Genomic DNA, 19,950 nt, shown 5'->3' with positions numbered 1-19,950 from the left:
TAACCGTTTTCCAGCTGTCAAATGCTGGATACACACACACATACAGCCCACCTACCTGTTATCACAATGAAGACATAATATAGATTCATACAGTAGGTCCAGTCCCTTTAAAAGGAATAATACTGCTTAAAAGGCAGGGTGATGATTGTGTCATTACTTTAGAAAGAAATTGTAATCATGACTGTATAAACAATACCGAAAACAACATCAATTTTATAAGCTCTTCATAATGGTGATTATTTTAAAAATTTGCCATCGATATTCAACAGTGACACAACTCACATAAAACAAAATTTCAGTAATTTATATGTCTTACTACACCATGAGTGGTGTGAATGAATAGACAGCAAGTGAAAGGTGGTATCACAACTCATAAGACGTGGTATTTTATAAATCCAAAGCACTCCAAAAGAAATGGGGTTTCTCTGTATAGCCCTGTTATGATAAAGGTAAAACGAGACAACCGTTGCCTCACGCGGTGTGTCATACCAGTCATACTAAGGTTCTATAGCTCGCTCTCTTGCGCGCGCAGTTACTGACTGTAGGCCGTGGCATCGACGCGTGCGCACAATCGTGTTTACATTTTTTACGGTGCTTCTGAGTGTTGTAATTGACCATGTTTTTATCCTATGAAGTTGTCAGCGTATTCGGAATCTCGGCGGTAAGTCAAAACATATTTTATTGCGAATCAAATTTCGCATAGTAGTTTCAGTTATCGCTTGATTGTTTTAATTTCCTGTCTCTGTTTATCCTATTGTGCGAGGCCGCCTCAAGCCATCCTTCTCTGGCATTGTTCTCGAGATAAATCTTGTTTAATTAATGTCGTTAATTTATGATAACCTTAGGGTTTTCCTCGACAATAAACAAACGGTGTTGGAAATTGTAATTACTGGGAAATGTTTCTCTAATTGACTTTGTTTCATAATTTAGAAAGTCAAATATTTCACTTGTGACACTATTCAAAGTGTCACGGTAATATACGTGATTGAGCCTGAGAGTGATCAAGGAAGTGAAAGGAAAACAAACACTAATGGCTTTTAAAACACGTGCGCCGTGCCTTTAATTTCTATACCCAGGGCAATGATAAACATTATCTTTGTCACCGTTAACAAAACAAAGTTACTTCCATTCATACGTGATTGTGTAAGCTCGCCGGGATGTCGGGTACACAAAGACGCGCATTTTTCGAATTTTCCCGAAATAACAATAAACTTTTATAGGTGTAGAGGCGCGGGCACGTCAAGGTAGCATAGAAAAGTAGAGAAAGACGTTAGAAAAAAACTCAAACGGGTCCGAAATTAATCTAGTTTTAAAATTGTTTGCGACATCTCTAAGTAAAAGGCAATCGGTAATATTTTTGTATAACGCGAAACATTTTGAAATTGTTCATCCTTTTTTACTAACATTATTCAGTTACGAGTTAGGACGTGACCCCAAACCCCAAATAAGCTGAGTGACTATTGTATGCATACTATGACAACTACAAAACGGTTTAACAAAGTACTAGTGGTACTAGTTGCTACTTATTCAGTGGGTTAACAGACATTAATGAATATTTATGTGTTAACTTATTTAAAATAAATAGGTACCTAAGTACATGCATACATGCGTGATATGACTGGGTATGAAAAAGGACGTGTCCCTGCCATCAAAGTTTGCCTGTAACAAAATTCGAACTCTTAACCACAGTTCACAGGGGTCTACTTATTCAAGAACTAAATTTTTTTTATACTTTTTTGTATAAAATCTACAAGTACATCCTATGAATGTTTACACTATGTACGAGTTATGTTGACTGTTTATGTTATGTATGATACTTATGTAAATATCCACTCGTATTTAAATGAAATAAATCTAGAATATTCTTTAATCATCTGTGGCACATGCACGTTACATAACGTTCACCACGCAGCTGCAGCCTTACTTTAAAAACATGGTGTTACTAATTATAAGTTTACATTTACCTAAATATTATTCATATTAGCTTTGTTTTCCTTAATCAAATTGTAATTCGATCCTGAACACGTGTGAAACAACAGTGATAAACCGACAATATTATGCCTTGTGCCTGTGCGATATCAAATGCCAATATTATAATCTAAATTAATATTAATAATACAATTAACCAAGCAGAGAAATTGAATACATTGAACAATAACGTCACAACTCGCAAAATTTCAATTATCATAATCATACAGTGCAATTTTTTTTTATGCATGCCAAGCCAAATAAAATTGTAAGATTACTTATTATTTTTTAAGAAACGACTCAGTCCGACTTTAAATCCTAAAGCTACAACGACTTTAAAATGGTAAAATCAAATCCATCGTATAGTTTTACAGAACTAAATACACAAAACAAATAAATAAACAAAGAAAACATTTTTTTTAAATATTTAGTTATTTTATTATGAAAAATTATAGAGTATTTATGATAACTGTTTTAGATAGGTATTTGAATGTTCCGCTTAAGTTGCTATAACCAATTAAAATTGTAACTTATGTATCTAAGCAGTACAGCTCATTATCTTTCCTGTAACTGTCTGAAAATATAGCTTTTGTTAATAACAAAATTAACAAGCGTGAACGAAGCGCATGTATATCTCCAAAGTAACATTTTATAATTATTTTTAATCGCCTGACCTGCACAGCTGATACAGTTTTTTTAGAATGAGAATCTGAATCATCATTAAACCGTTGTTGTTTTCCAGAACTTGTCAATTATTTTTAAGAATCTCCTCCATCCTAACCCACCTAGTTAGCGACTACAGTCTATCAAAGAGTCATCCCTCGTCACACAATTTTATTGCCATCCATACCCATCATGGCATCCACCCACAAGGTGGACTGACGACCTGATAAAAGTAGCAGGAAGGCGCTGGATGCAGGCCGCTACCAACCGTGCGATGTGGAAGTCATTGTGGGAGGCCTATGTTCAGCAGTGGACGTCCTGTGGCTGAAATGATGATGATGATGATACCCATCATGAATTTCACATTTTTATTAATCTTTTTATCAAAATAATTTAGTTCCAATATTTTCCATTTCCAGATGGTGTCATTCTTCGTGTCAGCGGCGCTGCTGCTGATGTTTGCAGCCAAAAAAGGACTCCTGCGCATCGGGAGCCGTCGCAAGGAGTCACCTACCCTACTGCCCCAGCATTTGGCACCACAGCTCATGCCAGTGGAACTGATGCCTTTGAAAACTGACAAGGTTCCGCTGTAGAGGTGTTAACACCATGTGGGATAATCTGAGGCTAGTCTTTTTGGCGACAAAGTGGCACAATTTGAAAATGCTAATTTCTGGTTCTAACGTCTTTCAAAATGCACATGACAAAAATCATTGCAAATCTTCAAAAAATTTGTTCTGTTTAAAAAGAGCACTGCAGGCCATTGAAGTGGCATATGCCTGTGTTTTTTTTTGTGTCTGTTGAGCGACAGACATTTAAAAGATCTACAGTAACTGCATCCGTTTTTATATAAACTTTTCAAGTGTAAACTGTGTACTTGAAGATGGATAAGGGGCACTTTTTATCAGATTTATCTTCAAACAGACGTCTTTTTATTATTTTGCTTAAGTTATTTCCACGTGGTTATATTATTATTTATCTTTCCAAAGGTTTCTAGTTTATGGTAGATTTAATGTATTACTATTATGTGGGTATGTACTTAATAATTTTGCACAAAATCATTTTAAAGTCCGACCAATAGTATAAGCAAATTAAATATAACTGGACCATATTATATTAGTAAGTACTTATCATGGAATTTAGGTATTTGTCAACATTAGTAATAGTGTCCATCATAATTTTTCACAAATTAGTCATAAGTAGTTATTATCTACGTATTCAAAAAGTCAAATAGATAGTTATCATCATAATAGATGTAGTAATTTAACATTCCTAAATTATTAAGATCATTTACTTATAAATTGGTTCACTAAGGATTGTTTGACTTTAAAAGTATTTTTTTGTGTTATTTACATTGTAAATGATAAACAAAAACTTATTTTTAATGTCTGGAAAATGAATCCTCAATTTATTATTAATTAGGTACTTATAGTAATTGTGCCATACAAATTAATGTTATGTCAACTCTTGTTATGAATTATTATGAAACTGAGTACTTATTTTTAAATGTTGTAATTACTCTCATTTTCAATTAGCGTTATTATATGACATTATAAACATTTATTACTAAATTCAAGTTTTATTTGCACTTATAAACCCTAAAACAATTTGTAACTTTGTTATGTGGCTAATTTTGGTATGAAGAAGGCTAATTCAATTTCTTAAACCGAAGGTAGTATAATTTTCTTCTGTTAAAAAATAAATCGATGAATAAGCTTTCAACACTTCAACTACATTTCTCGAAAAGTGTAAAAATCTTTTACGGAAAAAATATTCAGAACCTTACCTTCCATTAATTCCTGCGAAACAGGATATCGGAATTACAAAGAAAAAATATCCAGTAAGCCAATCCGTATTTTACTCTATTCGAGAAAATTTTGCCTCAGAAAAATCTATACTAATATTATAACTGCAAAAGTAACTCGTGTCTGTCTGTCTGTCTATCTTGCTTTCACGCCTAAACCACTGAACTGATTTTAATGTTTGGCAAAGAGTCCCGGAAAAGGACCTGTTTTTGAAACAGGGACGTCGCGCGCCGTTAAAGTTTTTCTGTGACATACAAAATTCCACGCGGGCGAAGCCGCGGGCGGAAAGCTAGTCTTTTCATATGCAAAGATTAAAAATATTTTTAATGAAAAACTAGTGGTGACAGGCTTGTTGCTTCTTCTTAGTTCATGCCAAATGCTTTATATTCATTTCTATACAAGAATTATATTTCATTTGAGACCTTTATTAGACAAAATTTTCCATTTCCGTTTTAAACTACTTAACCTTTGCCTGGTAGTGACTGAATTTTGTACTCCATTGAGATAACATAAGGCTCAACTCAAAGCTAATAATAAATAAATAAAGAAATATCCCAGGACATTTTACACTACGCTTCTAGTCCCAAACTAAGCAAAGCTTGTACTATGGGTACTAGACAACGGATATAACTTATATACTTTTTTTTGTATACATATTATACATAGTAACACCCAGCCCTATCACAGAAGTTAATATTCATTTCAATTTCTGCCCGGCCGGGAATCGAACCAGGGACCTCTCGGAATAGTAAGCCGTTCGGAACCACTACATCAAACGGCCGACAAATGAAAAATATATTTGTCTATACTACCCTCCCTTTCTTTTAATTGTATCTATTCTATGTAAACGTTGTGTGCAACATTTATAGGAATTCAATTTGAATGCAAAAAAACTAATGTTATTCTATAAAAATGTTTGAGATTGTATTCTGTTGTTGTACCTATAAATAAATAAATAAATAAATAAATACCGGGTAAAGTTTGAAGTTCATGGGATAATAATATTGTTTATGACGACACGTAGCCTTACTGAATTCAGTTTGTAATGTCAAAGCTTTTAACCTTACGCCTCTAATATGGACTCCGAGCTAAGAGAGTTAGAATAAACCGATGAATGATAGAATGAACTGAGAACGAATGGCAGTAATAAAATCAAACAGCCAAACGGGCGGAAATGGCACAGAATCGAATTTTGAACCGTTGCTTTTGCGGAAAATTAGGTCGGAAAACATCGAGATTAGATCTGGCGGAAAAGTACAGTCAATTACGTAGTCAGCATTTTACTGTAACCACGAACAAAATAACTTTAATAATGTGACCGATTTTCTTGTGCCTCATTGCTTTTATCACTAATCCATTTTAACCAATGGGTACAAAAAATAATAAGCGAATTAAATAGATTTTTGTAACATTTTGGAGTTGACCCTCTCTGATCTGTAAGTGACATAACTCATATTATTATGTTTCCTGACTAGTGAATACAATTTCATGTGAAGTATTTCATAAAGTAAATTATAGCAAATATTTGAATATAACCAAGACTAACTCTGACTGTACATTGCAAATGTGGTAGGATGGCCTGGAATCGAAGAAAAAAGTGCAAGAGTGTTACAGACTAGGAATTTTCCAATAAGGAAATAGACTCGTACTACAACCTTTTTCAGAAAGCTAATAGACAAGAAAACAAGTTACTTTTTTTAAGTTTTGCCACTTGAATTACCTGCTTGAAACTTATTATAATGAATTATTATTAACCGACTTCAACAAAAGGAAGAGAGATACCCATTTACTTAGCAAATTTTTGAGGTAACTTACTCGTTAAAAATTAGAGAAAAGGTTGTAACGCAGTTGCAAATTAATCTACTACCGGTTTTAAAGTCGACACCGCTAGATGGCGCTGTACGTATTTAGCTCGCGGTATCATTTGATTTTTTCCCGATTTTATAAGAAGCGGCGTTGTTCCATCCAACTTGTAAGCGACAATTACGGAAATTAAAATTTTTGAATGCGATTTAGCCGATGCAAAATCGCTAATAGTTATCATCAACAATAACAACATACATAAATTATACTCTGAGTCAATCGCATCATGCGCGACAATCTAAATATATAAAAGGAGAAACTGACTGACTGACATATCAACGCACAGCCTAAACGGCTAAACGTAGGCACTTGAGGAAGGGACGTAGCTTAGGTACCGTAGAGATGCACTAAGAAAGGAATTCCCACGGGAACGGGAGTTAGCGGGAAAAAACATTTGTATGAAAAAATCTAAACCGCGTAAGATAGATAATATGAAGGGGGTAAAACGGGATCCACGCGTACGAAGTCGCGGGCGGGCGGCCGCTAGTACCTAATTTTAATAAAAATTTTCTTCAAACACAATCTTGGTGCCCCACCAATTTGGTGTTTTTTTGAAAGCCCAATAAGAAACTTAAAGAAAAACCCTTTTTTTTATACAAACAGGTACGAATTATGGTATAATAATGTGACTTGAAAAAAGCTTCACTTGGGGCTCACTTCTGGGACCAATAATAGACCAATTTTTGTGGTTTTAAAACCATATAATGATCTCACGTGTCCTCAACAGTTTAATAACCAAGGGAGGTGCGATATATTTGACGCCGAGTGTATAAAATATCTGCTCGCAGAGGGCACTAGCGGCGGTTAGCTTAGTAATACTCGTACTATTCTCCTGAATTATTATTTTATGGACCTCTTTTTAAACGACTTCAAAAAAGAGTAAAGAAAAATGTTACTCTCATAACATAAAACATAACCCTTTTTTTACCATCTGGCACAGTCGGGTAAAAAAAGAACTAATAAGATAAAAACAAGACAACTTAGTGTATGTATAAGGGTTCCGTTTTTTTCCATTAATTGGCTACTAAACTAGAAATTCTTGATCTATTTATAGCATAGCATTTATAGATGCCCCTTAGAGTCCAATAGAAATCTTGTATCACTCTTTATACACCAACACCATACGTAAGTATAGAAAGCGGGACTGATTGGTACCTAGCAAAGGCGACTTTTTGCGCTCCGTTCGTCTTTTCAATGCTCATAGGTAAAACCCGAAGCTTATAGATACAAAAGGGTATATACGGACCCATAAAGGGCCATAAACAAAAAGTGTGGACCCTCATTAGGCTTGGGAGTACCCCTTTCACCTGGATCCTCTTTCGCGACCCTTCCTTTGCATGGAGTTGTATGAAGGTATTAATTTGAGCATTTCCTGGAACCAAATGAGTCCCGAAATTCCAATCTTTTCGTGCATAGTTTCCATGGGTTAATGTCATTAGTTATAAGTAAAAATTAAGTGAAGATACTAGTATTTTAGTAACACTTACTCAGAAATTAAATAATAAATGGGGATTTTTTACGCAAATTATAATTGGGTGGTTGAAATGAGTTCCTTTCTGCTTAAATCACAGTTCATTATTGTAACAAGGCAAGATTTGTATCTAGTAGGTAGGTACCTACTTATTACATTAATCGGAGATCAGTCAAGTTATATTATTACTTATTTATGAAAATCATGCAAGAAAGCAATAATATTAACGTCATTTTTATGGGCAATCATTCATGGGTTTAGTTAAGTAAAATGTCGTTATGGATTAGTTACATAAAATTATTTATGGTAACCTACCTACTCCTTCACGCATCAATACCCGTTCGGTCAAGCTTTAAACTAAAAAGGCTACTAGCTAAAGCCACTACCTTATTCTCTACCATTCTCGTGCGTCTTCCTTCTTTTTTTCAAGCAAGAGCTGAAAATCAGTGTTCTGCTCATTTTAGAGCAGTGTCTACGCTGAGCTCTCTGCTTTTTTGCATCGCTGCGGCACACTTATACCTTAGCGCAGGATTTTCTTTCTTACTCTTTGTAATGTACTATATCATTCCTGCTACTCCTTTGTTTATTAATCTTACTTTTTGCTTCTTGTGTGTCAATGTGTTTTGCAAATAAACCATATTCTATCTATCTATCTAAAGAGAAAGTTAGCAAAAGAGTGGATAGAAAAATGTTAACCACCACACCGCGGTCACATAAAAATCTTCCCATTGCGTTGACGTGTCCCAAACGTCCCAAATGTCCCGGGTGGAATGAAAACAATTTGCCGGGACAGGGACAAGATTACGTGACAACGGGTAGCTTGTTCGAACATGCTGTGCTTTTGCGTGACAATTGCGTGAGAAAAAATATTTTGATGCATTGAACAGTATCCCAGGAGTTACAAGTGTCATCAGGGCCTTATCGTGGTAGTATTTTGATGCATTAAGACCGAGTGTCCCTTGTCCCTTGAGTAAGTAGGATAAGTATCAGCACTATTGTTTCAGTCGGTCTTTATTAGACTCTAACCACTCTTCAGGATAACCTTGGATTATTGGCAATAGAAGACATTATGTTTCTTCCGACATTAAGTCCGCCACGTGCATCACTTTTAAGCTTAAATAAATAAATAACTTGGTATAATATTATTGCCTACCTATTATTACGTACATTGCGATAGATACATAGACAACGAGTAGCTACCCACTTTACGTAGTAACTTAAACATGTCTGAAGAATAGCCTTAAAACTCGTAAATGTTTCATCGCGGGATTATATTAGTTATGTTGAGGTAGTAACCTATCTAAGTAGGTAGATTAGGAGGTCCTAACCTACATAATATTATAATCATTCTAAGAAATGAAATGAAACGTCCGTATTAACAAACGATCATTTAACATCAGGTGCGATTGTGGACAAATACCTGCCTCCTGCAGTAGGTAAATATGTGAAGCAGCAAATCGAACGCACAGCATTGAATAGAGTTCTGTGATTGGTTCGTGTGCTACCTTGTGCGGTCACGCGCACTGTGAGACCTCATAGTAATGTTTGTGAATACGGGCGTTTAAGTAGGTAGTGTAGTAGGTATGGTTTACTAACACGCGCGGTTAAAACCTTTCCGTAACATTATCCGGGCCTAGGGTTGCCAGGTCCTAAAACACAAAAGCCGGACTCTGTGCTTCATTTGGCCGGACATTTTACCCTAAACATGTCACGGGGGGGTGCAATTAGTGTCATAGCCTACGAGTGAATTCTATTTATCATCGGTTACCCAACATCCTGATGGTGATGCGTGCGCTTGATATTATTCTGTAGCTCGACTTTCACCTAGCAGAATACCAAAAGTGTCAAATAATTCTATTGAGATTCGATTACGATTCAATTGAGCCATTTGTAAATTAGCGGACTTGGGGCCCTGCGGCAACCACATAAAAAGCCTAACAAAAGCCGGACAGGCCGGACAAGATAATTTTTGGCCGGACACGACCGTAAAAAGCCGGACACCTGGCAACCCTATCCGGGCCGATACTCGCATTACACACGATGAATATTTCACGTGAATTCGTTCGCTGGCTGAAAAATCCCAGCAGCGGAACGTTCCCTGAGGATCCAATTTCACAGGCCACTGGTGACGTGGGTGCTACTAAGCCATGGTTTCCGATTGGGGGAAAACGTTTATGGTGAAACAATGCCGAGCGAAGTTTGATGGCTTGTAAGCAGCTTGTTCGATTTGGCATTTGGTGTCAAATATGTGGCAAAGAAAGCTTTTTATTTTCAAATAAGTAAGCATTTAAAGAAGTTGTTAGGTACCCCTTTCTAGTTAATTAAAGTCTTTTTAAGAAATAATAATGGTTCTCGTTATTGAGCCATATAAAATCAAAGACACCAACGTATGTTGTAAGTACCTACTCTTACCTGTTTTTGGAACGCCTGAATTTTAAATGAAGCAAAGACACAAAACTGAAATTATTAGCACGAAAAAGTTGTAAGTATGATTTTATTAGATTTTTTAATTTCGATTATGTAGATGTAGATATATGTATTATAATAGGTACCTAAATCTCAGATAAAATACACCATCTGCCAATAACTTTACGAAGAGAAAACTTATTTATGATCTTGCTTAATGTCTTTTATAATCTCATAGTTTTCACTAGCTCGACTAGATCCCTGGGAGGTTTTGTATAAAATATACTCAACTACCCTGCAGAAAAATAGATAAGGGAAATAAGCACAGATATTATTACGAGCCCGGCGTAATCTAGTCCCTGGGGAATTGATTAACGTTAAGCCACTTAAGGAATACTAAAGACCTAACGACAGGTGGATAAGGTCGTTATTAATGCATTATTCATCCACCGGCCCGCCGAGTAGAGGGGCCTTTGTTTTTGATTAATCAGGACAGATTCCGTAAAAACATAAATAATAGCAACGTCTGGAACAAGGATATTAGGAACTATCTAGCACGTGACGAGATCTCAAAAAGGACGGCATAAACAGAGTAAGTAGGTAATTTTTTTAAACTTTTTGACGTCGGATCCCTACAAATGGGGTGTCTATGGATAGGGCTCGCCGAGACAAAAGATAAACGTCGGGGGTGGCCCTAGATTTTTTTTAAAATAATGCCCAAAAACTTACCTAAGTACGAGTAGTTACCTAACACGAGCGATTTTTCAAAACATACGCATATTGGAAGCTGTAGTAAAAGGAAATTGTAGAGCAAAAAAGCCTAAGCAAAAACTAATTGATTAGACAAAAAAAATATTAACCAGACACGATGTAAAAAATTTCGCTAAAATTATCTGAAAACAAAGTGATCTCAATTTCATGCAAAACTGGAACTACGTCATATTTAGTAATAAACAAAAAATAAAACAAGATTAAATTAAAAGATTACTCACCGCCGAAGTCTTCTGAACACGGAACTGGAGCTCCTAACCAGCCAAGCGCCAATTCTCATCGTACTAGCTGAAAGAAACATACACAAGTTAATAGACCACAACAAAACACCATAACATAGGTTAAAGGGAGTTATCACGGGAGCATTCGTGGTGAAAATCCGTGGAGGTCTATGCCCAGCATAGGACGGCATTAGGTTGAAACGAAATATGAACAACGTGACTGAATAAAAAGTCGCAACGTTAATAAATTAAAATTTGAATTGGGATATTTTGTCACCTTTTATCCATGAAGTATTTAAGACAGTCTCAGACATTTCAAACGGACGGTAACCCTAATGACAGGTAAGTTTGTATCCTTAGTCCTCACAAAGGTGTGGGTCTAGATTAATTAAATGTATCTTATGCGTCAGCAAATACTATTATGTTATTTTGAGTACCTGGCTTTCCAGATTTCAAGATTTTCAAGGCAAAAATTAATAGAGGGTACTTACATAAAAATTATTACTCTGGACAAACTTACTACCGTATAAAAAACAATGAACATTTTTTATCTAGCTAAAGACGAAAGCAAAATGTTTCGTTTTATTTTTTCAAAGTTTGCTACTTAAACGTCAATGATAGGGAATATTTTCAGCACTGAGCAAAAATACTTAAATGCAGACGAGTACCAGTATAATCTGTTTAATTCAGTTTACCTAATAGAAATAGCCTCAGAAAGCTCTCTCAGATGGGATATAGTTTTAGGTGTTGCGAGATGGTCAACTATTAGCTGTTACGGACGGCCTCTCAGGTATTGTCGTGGATTGTGCAAGGAAAATGGTTTGGAATCATTCAACTTCATGGAAAGATAGTTAACATAAGCGACAGCCTCCTAGCGTTTGAGCGTTCGTTCGTTTGCTGGACAAAGGCTTCCCCCAAGGATTTCCACAAAGACCGGTCTTTCGCCGCCCGCATCCAGGCACCTCCCGCGTTTTCACCGTTTCCACCTTTGAGCGTTAGCTTGAGCTAAAACCTCAGCAACTATTGCACCGCCTACGCGCTAACCAGTGGCCCTACTTCTTAACACTCTTTTATTTTTGTCGTTGTAAGCTCCCGATTAGAATGAAGGCTGTTAATTAAGTTCCCTGTCATCGTCAATTTACACACAAATTGATACAAACGCGCGTTTTACGGGAGACCCCTCAGCAACTTAAGCAGAGTAAAAATTCACGCTTTAATTAAAAACATTATAAACCAGATTATGATTTTTCTGGAAGTACCATAATCTCTGACTAAGCTAGGATTTGTATATTAAATCCCAAGGCACAAAACAATGGTTGATGGTATGGTTGATTTAACTTCAAGCCTCGTACGTACTCCAGTCCCCAAGAGACAGGTGTTACCTAGTTTGGGGACCACTGGCAATGTTGTCTAAGTTGTTAACTTGGTTGAATAAAGGTTTTTATTATTTATTTATTTATTTATGATAAGATCTCATGTAGAAAAAGGTACAATCAATAACAACGATTTGACAAGAATAAATTCACTTCCAAGCTTTACTAATGATAAAGCTTTCAAAAGAGTGAAGTAGCAAATTAAAATTTAGTGGATAATAAAGAAAATAGAGGACAAGTAGTTTGATATTTCTTATCCCGAGGTTTTGTTTTACACCCGCCATATTTTCTTTTACGAGTTATTCGTCATGCAGATTGAGAGTAACGGCGCCATCTTTGTTTTTATTACAGGAAAAGAGTTGGGATTAACTTTTGGGGTTCTGAGTTTGTTGTTTTATTTTGATAAACGTGACTAAATACAGGTTGAGTTTTTAAGAGGAAGGTACCCTGATATAAGCAAATGACACTAGAAATATAATGCTAGGTAAGTGCACAGAAAAAATTGGAATCAAACAGCAACATAAGTAGGTATTTCTTCATTAACAACCACGCATCTAAGTAGATAACTACCTTCAAACAGAAAATTGTACTTAATCATTATTTTAGTTAGGTACTTTGCTGACTGACCTACGGCGAGCGTAGGTACCGCCTAGTCTTCCTCCTACCTATAGATTTTACTTCTAAAACATTTGACAAAAAGTTATAAAGCGGGCTATGCTCGGAGTTTCCCTGCGTGATCGAATCAGAAATGAGGAGATCCGCAGGAGAACCAAAGTAACCGACATAGCTCGCAGAATTGCTAAAATCAAGTGGCAGTGGGCGGGGCACATAGCTCGTAGAGACGATGGCCGTTGGGGCAGGAAAGTTCTCGAGTGGCGACCACGGGCTGGAAGACGTAGCGTGGGCAGGCCTCCTACTAGGTGGACCGACGATCTGGTAAAGGTCGCGGGAAGAGCCTGGATGCGGGCAGCGCAGGACCGTTCATTGTGGAAAACCTTGGGGGAGGCCTTTGTCCAGCAGTGGACGTCATTTGGCTGAAACGAACCATGATTGATACTTTTGGAGTCGGTGCAGGCAAACTTTACATGTTTCATAATCTTGGCACCGACTCCAGAAGTATCAATCATGGTATACCTACATAAAGATTAATTCGTCCTAATAAATAATTAGTAATTATTTTTCTACTTTTTAGTGTAGGTTTTTTGGAGTCGGTTTTTTTTTTATAATAGGTCAACATAAAACTCTTCAGTACATAGCGGGTTGCAAAAAAAATCTAGTAACTGACAGAAATATCATTAAGTTCACAATCATACTAATAACGGGATTAAACTAACGTATTGAATTTCAAAAGTCAGTAGGGGCGGCAAAAATTGAATGGCCTACTAGCGGCAAATTTGTAAATCCGCCACTGCCCGCGATGCAGCCAGGGAGTGCCGAAAGGCATTGGTTAGCAAAGATACGGGTAGGTACCGATTACCTCGCCTCGGTATCTTTTGCGGTCGTATTTTGCGTACGTATCTTCAGTTCATATTACACGAAAAGATAGGGGCCTACTACGAAAAACGAAATTCATAAAACAACCAAGTAACTTAGGGATTACAGTCTCCTACCCACAGTTTTGTACAAACAAATAAATTATACAAATTGTAACTACTTAGGTACATTTTTAGAATTAGAGAAATTTATTTAGAATGACGCTATGGTTTACCTACCTCCAAAAATTATCGACGGGCTTAATGGTAAAATCATCATCTATCAATCTTCTATCAATTTCTCAAGAAGGTACCATCACTAGGCAAACTTACATACGATAAAGCACACGTTCTTATTTACTTACCTACATAAAATAAAGTTTGCTTTTCCTGAACACGGGGTATTTATGGAAATCAAATGATTGACATGAAACCTTCAGACCAGAAATTGGGCTAATTTAGCAAAATACAGTATAAATCTGACTTATTAAACATTTCTTTATACTAAAAAAAACTTCGGACCAGAATGTAGGTAGATGTAACTTTGTGTTTTTTAACAAATTCATGCTACTTACCACATTATTGTGATCCTTTATGCAATTCTCCGCACCACGTTAATTAATTCACTCACTACACTAGAATTATAGATAATTTAATTATTTACTAATTTTGAAACGATGGAAAAACTGCCGCATGACGGCCCCGCGCGCGCCATCGTGACATAGACAAAAAATATTTTAAATCATTTCTTTATGAGGCCAAGAAATATCCTATGTGCGTCTTATTTTTTTTAAGTAGATTCAATCTAGTCAGCTAATTAATAATAAACTAAACTTGGCCTAACAAGACACAAAAAAAGATAAGTGTAAGTGTTTACTTAATCGGTACATAAATTAAGTACCTATTACGCCATAGAAAAGTTATTCGCAAAGGCAAAGCCTGATAAATTTTGTTTGGTCTGATAACATCCCTATTATTAATGTTCCCAAATTAGTCTTCCCGGGTAAGAATAAAATCTGAATTTCAAAAAAGCGAAAGCCTGATGTCTCTAATTGCCAGCATTTGTAATTTTTATGAGAAAAAAACCTCTTTATTACTGAAATACGGTTATAGCCTGCTTTCTAAAATTACACTGCTTTGTTTTATGGAATTCTATAAGCACTGAGCATGACCGTCACAGGGCTCACAGCCGTCACAGGGACCTCTTTAGGGTTCCGTACGTATCCGTACCTAAAAAGGAAAAAAGCTGAACCCATAATAACATCACCATTGATTGTTCCTCCGTTTGCTCTAGACCCTTTTTCTCAGAAACGTGAAATAAAGCAAAAATTAAACTTCAGTTCCTTGGAGCATTGAAAAAATCCAACTTTTCAGTCGACACAAACGAAGGTAATGCCGTTTAGGCATAGGTTATCGGCTCTATTTCTTTCATAAAATTAAATAATTCTCGTTGACCTAGCATCAAAAGACAAGAAACAATGCAATTTTTTAATAACGCTCGACCTCGATGCTTAAAAAACTTCCAAACTCAATTTCTTCCTTATTACCTACCTACTAAACTAAATAATTTTTAGTCTCTATTGACTACTAATAATCTGGCCAATATTTTTTTAGAAAACCCACTTGCGATGTTTTTTAACATTATTGATTTTAAAAACTTTTCATTTTATAAACAGATGGTTGTCCCTTCTCTTATAATCGGATCTCGTAATAGGTTCTAAAAATATACTTATGCATTTTGTAAGTAAGACAAATAAAATGTTATTTCATACAATAAATTAGCAAAACTTAACAAAATAACGTTTATCTAAATAACGTTACTTAGTAATATAACCGTTATTGTTATTTATCATTAGCGCATCGTGAAACGAAACGCCGTAGCTTTTTTTTTACGTTTGACTGACATTGTCAAATTGACAAAACAAATTCTTTCTTCTTGACATTTTGCTCAAGACGAACGTTTACTTTTCGGCATTACACGTTTCGTGTCGCTAAGACTTAAAAGTAAGTGAAATTTCTAAAATAATACTGTGTTTATTGTATTTAGTGGGTAATTGATACTTGAATAATGTTTTACTGTGAAAATAACATGGATTACGGTGAGATAAACTTGGATGTAAATGTGCGCCATAACATCACCGCGGCTACCATGAGTGTTTATTTGCCGCATTTGGGTATATCTAGTCGTTTTGTCAACATAATTAACGTAAGGAAACTGCTATAAACGTTCTATCCACGTATTAACCTTCAGTCTATTTTGTTTGATATAACCTCCAAACGTGCGCGCCGATTCTATCTCGTGAACTGTGATCAACCATTGTTTACTATGTTGTGGTTAGGCGATGCATTCTCGTGTTTGGCTCCATAACTTCTACTTCCCATGCTGTAATATTAATTTTGTGTCCTAATTAATCAACAAGTGGTAATAGTGTGCCTGTGTTAAGTGAGTTACTATTTAGCGCCATGCCCAAGCTGTTTAATTTTTAGCACATGTGCCTACCAAATCCATTCAATGTCATGTCTTTGAGCAGTCTAACAAACGTAGTGAATGTAAATTAATTTATCTCCAAAACAATGCAATTTGATCATAGAATCTTGAAATTGTTGATAAGGGTTAAAACTTCAGAGCTTAGGAAGATGTTTATGCCATTTGTAATAGTATTATTTATTTTAACCACAATGTGTCTAAAAAGTTCCTAAACAACACCATAGTATGCTACACCACTTAAATTTAAATTAATAAATCCTCCAATGATTCCAGAATGCGTTACGTGGCCGCGTATTTACTGGCTGTGCTCGGAGGGAAGGTGTCCCCGGCTGCCGCGGACGTGGAGAAGATCTTGAGCTCGGTGGGCATTGAAGCCGACTCCGAGAAGCTGAAGAAGGTCATCGCTGAGCTCAATGGCAAGAGCATCGAGGACTTAATAGCTCAGGGTATGTAATTTCTATTGCATCCTGTTATTTCTGTGTCTGTCAGTTTGAAACTTAAAATTATCAGAAAAGGATTAATGCTATGTAAAAAAAATACTGAGAAATTGTTAAATTTTCAATTCAATGAAACTAAGTTAAAAATTGTAACCTTTTCATTTGATTAAAAGTGTCTCCTTCACAATACAGCGTAGTGTAATAATTTTTTAAGCACATCCTACTAATATTATAAATGCGAATTTGGATGTCTGGATGTTTGTTACTCTTTCACGCAAAAACTACTGAACGGATTTTGATGAAACTTTACAGTATTATTGTTTATAACCCAGATTAACATATAGGCTATAATTTATGATGATCTATGACAAACTAAATTTCACGCGGGTGAAGCCGCAGGCAAAAGCTATTTTTAATACTTAATTGATAAAATATCTTTGCATCTTATTTTTCATTGTGCATAACAGTTTCAAATTAACAAGTGAACCATTTGAAATGATGAATTACAATCTAACCATCTTTCGACTGAACAGTCTTGATGTACAACTCTTCTCTGAGTCCCCTCCTCTACCTATTCGCACCTACGTTGTCCACGCAGTGTAATAACGATTTTGTCTACTGTACACTGCAGGCCGTGAGAAGCTGTCGTCGATGCCGTCCGGAGGCGCCGCGCCCGCTGCCGCCGCCGCCGCCGCTCCCGCCGCCGCTGCTGAAGAAAAGAAAGGTATGTTCGTCTGCAGAAAAGAAGAAATAGACTTCTTTTGGTAGCCTGTTGTTTATACTTAGTTAATAGTTATTTTTAAAATGAACTTTTCTTATTATTGGCTCCAGATAATTTGGACATGACCTAATATTATGCTGCATTTTATTTATTAAAATAAGTCTTAAACATTTTGAAGGATTACTATGACAAACAAGTTAAATCTTATCTAATGAAAGGTATAGAGACAAGCCTAAGATTGATCTAAACTTTAGCATTCTAAATACAGGCTATAATGTGTAGTTGAATTTACATTGAGTTCCAAAGCAAGCTTGTCAAAATTGTCTATCCTAGGTTATGAAATAGATATTCAATTCCTTAGATATCTAAAAATTCATTTTGGAAGTTTTTTATGATGATTTCAAATTCACACCATCTTTCGACTGAGCAACTGTGCTGTCAACTCCAATCACTGACAATATTTTCATAATTTTTGCTACACTGATTTATTATAATTTTTATTTACCGATGTTTTTTGTTCATTGCAGAAGAGAAAGAGACCAAGAAGGAAGAATCCGAATCAGAAGATGAGGACATGGGCTTCGGTCTTTTCGACTAATTTTATACTAAAGGTATGGTGCATTTAATTATACTTCTTACTTATCTATGTACTTTATTTATTGGAAAATGATGTCACATGGGCACTATCCCATGTAATCATCATTTCAGCCATAGGACGTCCACTGCTGAACATAGGTTAGGTCTCCCCCAATTATTTCCATGTTGATCAATTGGTAGCGGCCTATAAGTAGTATTTATTTATTCACAAAAAAATTAAATACAACCTTAGTTAACTAGTAGTTCCTAAACTAGGTAAATTAGTATTTTATTTAGTCCAAATAAAGCTACTGAGTGCCACATAATGGTAAAATTTTGGTTGGTCTAAGTACTTATTTTCTTTGGTAATAAATCAAGAATCAACACCTTGAAATAAAAAATGATTGTGTATTAATAATTTTGTTTTTTGTCCACAGAGTGCGCGGAGTACGCGGTCGTTATTCCAATTTATCGTAAGCGTAACTGACGGCATTTATGTTTCTATGAAATATATGTGCTAAAATACATCTGGCTTGTTTCATTGTTACACAATATGACCCCTTCATGGACCTTTCTGGCCCTGAAATATGGAAAGACTAATTAACTACAAAACTAAATAAAAATTGAGATTTCCTTTACTATGGCGACAACACTATAATGCGGAGTAGGTTCTTGCAGTACATACTGGGAGGTGCGGTGAAGGTGTGTAAGATCTCTTCATCTGAAGTTGTTGACATAACGATTCCCTCATTGTTCCACTGCTACGCACACCTTCGTATGTCAATGCTGTCTGTTCTGTAAAATGTTACTTGTTTCTACATCGAAAACGAATGAAGCATAAAGCTAAGCGTTCACTTGTCGGTATCGTACGCAACCTCAGATTATATGAGTTTCCATATAAATAATACTACGATCCGTTGCGTACGATACCGACATGTGGACGCTTTATGAGGTTACGTCCTGCCGTGTACTAACATAGGTCAGCAGGATAGTAGTATAAAAATATGATTTTGTCTTATAATAGATCTATAGACTGCCGAGAGAAGGCGCGTAGGCGCTACCAAGTGATTAGTAGTAATGGAAAGATTTGATTTAAGAAATCGGGGATTGGGAACAGGAGCTAATGAGAGAAGAATACTTTTTTAGAAAGATAAGAATTTTAATAGGTCACTTGACTTGGAGAAACATAAATTTACTTGAAATAATAATAATAGTATTTGCATCAATTTTATTCTGGAGTAGGCTCTTGCCAGGATTTTAAAATTTTTCAATTGACTAGTGTAGTAGTAATGTACAGTTAGGTGTCCCCAGTCTGTTCCTCCCTCCCATTTTACATGATTGCGCGCGAATCCCACGTGACTTCGCAGTTTGAAAAAAGAAGGCGTGCTTGTTTGTTTTTGTTTGTGAGATTATTAGTCTGTGGTGAAAGTGCAAGAAAAGCGCGCCATTGTTTTTTTTACTATATAATCCTAATTTTATTTTCGATAATTATTAACGTTGAAGTTGATTATTTAGTTTTTTGTTCAGTGTTGTGTGTATTAATTGTAAATTAAATTTGTGCTTAAATATCAAGTGATCAACCGTGCCAGAATGCCAGAGTTCGTCGATCGCAGTTCAAAGTTGTCTGCAAATGCTGAATGGTTATTCCGGATTGTTTGGAGGTTAGTCATAATTAATTATCATCGGATTGATTGAGCCCTGCTTCAAAAGTACGGATA

The 19,950-nt window shown here is 35.8% G+C and overlaps 1 protein-coding gene, 1 long non-coding RNA gene and 1 other non-coding gene across 3 annotated transcripts; all 3 read left to right on the top strand.

Annotated features, from left to right (window-relative positions):
* Nucleotides 1-507: 507 nt before the first annotated feature.
* LOC135082117 (uncharacterized) lies at nucleotides 508-4,199 on the top strand. The gene is made up of 2 exons (XR_010259351.1): nucleotides 508-661; nucleotides 3,051-4,199. It is a non-coding gene; the product is annotated as an uncharacterized LOC135082117 (long non-coding RNA).
* An 11,704-nt stretch (nucleotides 4,200-15,903) lies between these two features.
* LOC135082116 (large ribosomal subunit protein P2) lies at nucleotides 15,904-18,759 on the top strand. Its single transcript, XM_063976866.1, has 5 exons — nucleotides 15,904-16,014; nucleotides 16,772-16,944; nucleotides 17,567-17,659; nucleotides 18,184-18,267; nucleotides 18,670-18,759. The coding sequence occupies exons 2-4, from the start codon at nucleotides 16,773-16,775 to the stop codon at nucleotides 18,252-18,254; spliced, it is 336 nt and encodes a 111-aa protein (XP_063832936.1). The 5' UTR covers nucleotides 15,904-16,014; nucleotide 16,772; the 3' UTR covers nucleotides 18,255-18,267; nucleotides 18,670-18,759.
* Nucleotides 17,426-17,500, top strand: LOC135082567 (small nucleolar RNA Me28S-Am982). Its single transcript, XR_010259413.1, has one exon. It is a non-coding gene; the product is annotated as a small nucleolar RNA Me28S-Am982 (small nucleolar RNA).
* Nucleotides 18,760-19,950: the final 1,191 nt, after the last annotated feature.

Source organism: Ostrinia nubilalis, chromosome 21, assembly GCF_963855985.1.
Source record: "Ostrinia nubilalis chromosome 21, ilOstNubi1.1, whole genome shotgun sequence".
In the NCBI taxonomy this organism is placed as follows: domain Eukaryota; kingdom Metazoa; phylum Arthropoda; class Insecta; order Lepidoptera; family Crambidae; genus Ostrinia; species Ostrinia nubilalis.
This window is presented reverse-complemented; position numbering and strand designations above follow the sequence as displayed.

Coding starts and splice junctions, on each gene's coding strand:
- LOC135082116 (XM_063976866.1), top strand. CDS start 16,773: ATGCGTTACGTGGCCGCGTATTTACTGGCTGTGCTCGGAGGGAAGGTG. Junction 16,945..17,566: donor CGAGGACTTAATAGCTCAGG/GTATGTAATTTC, acceptor TGTACACTGCAG/GCCGTGAGAAGCTGTCGTCG. Junction 17,660..18,183: donor CGCTGCTGAAGAAAAGAAAG/GTATGTTCGTCT, acceptor TGTTCATTGCAG/AAGAGAAAGAGACCAAGAAG.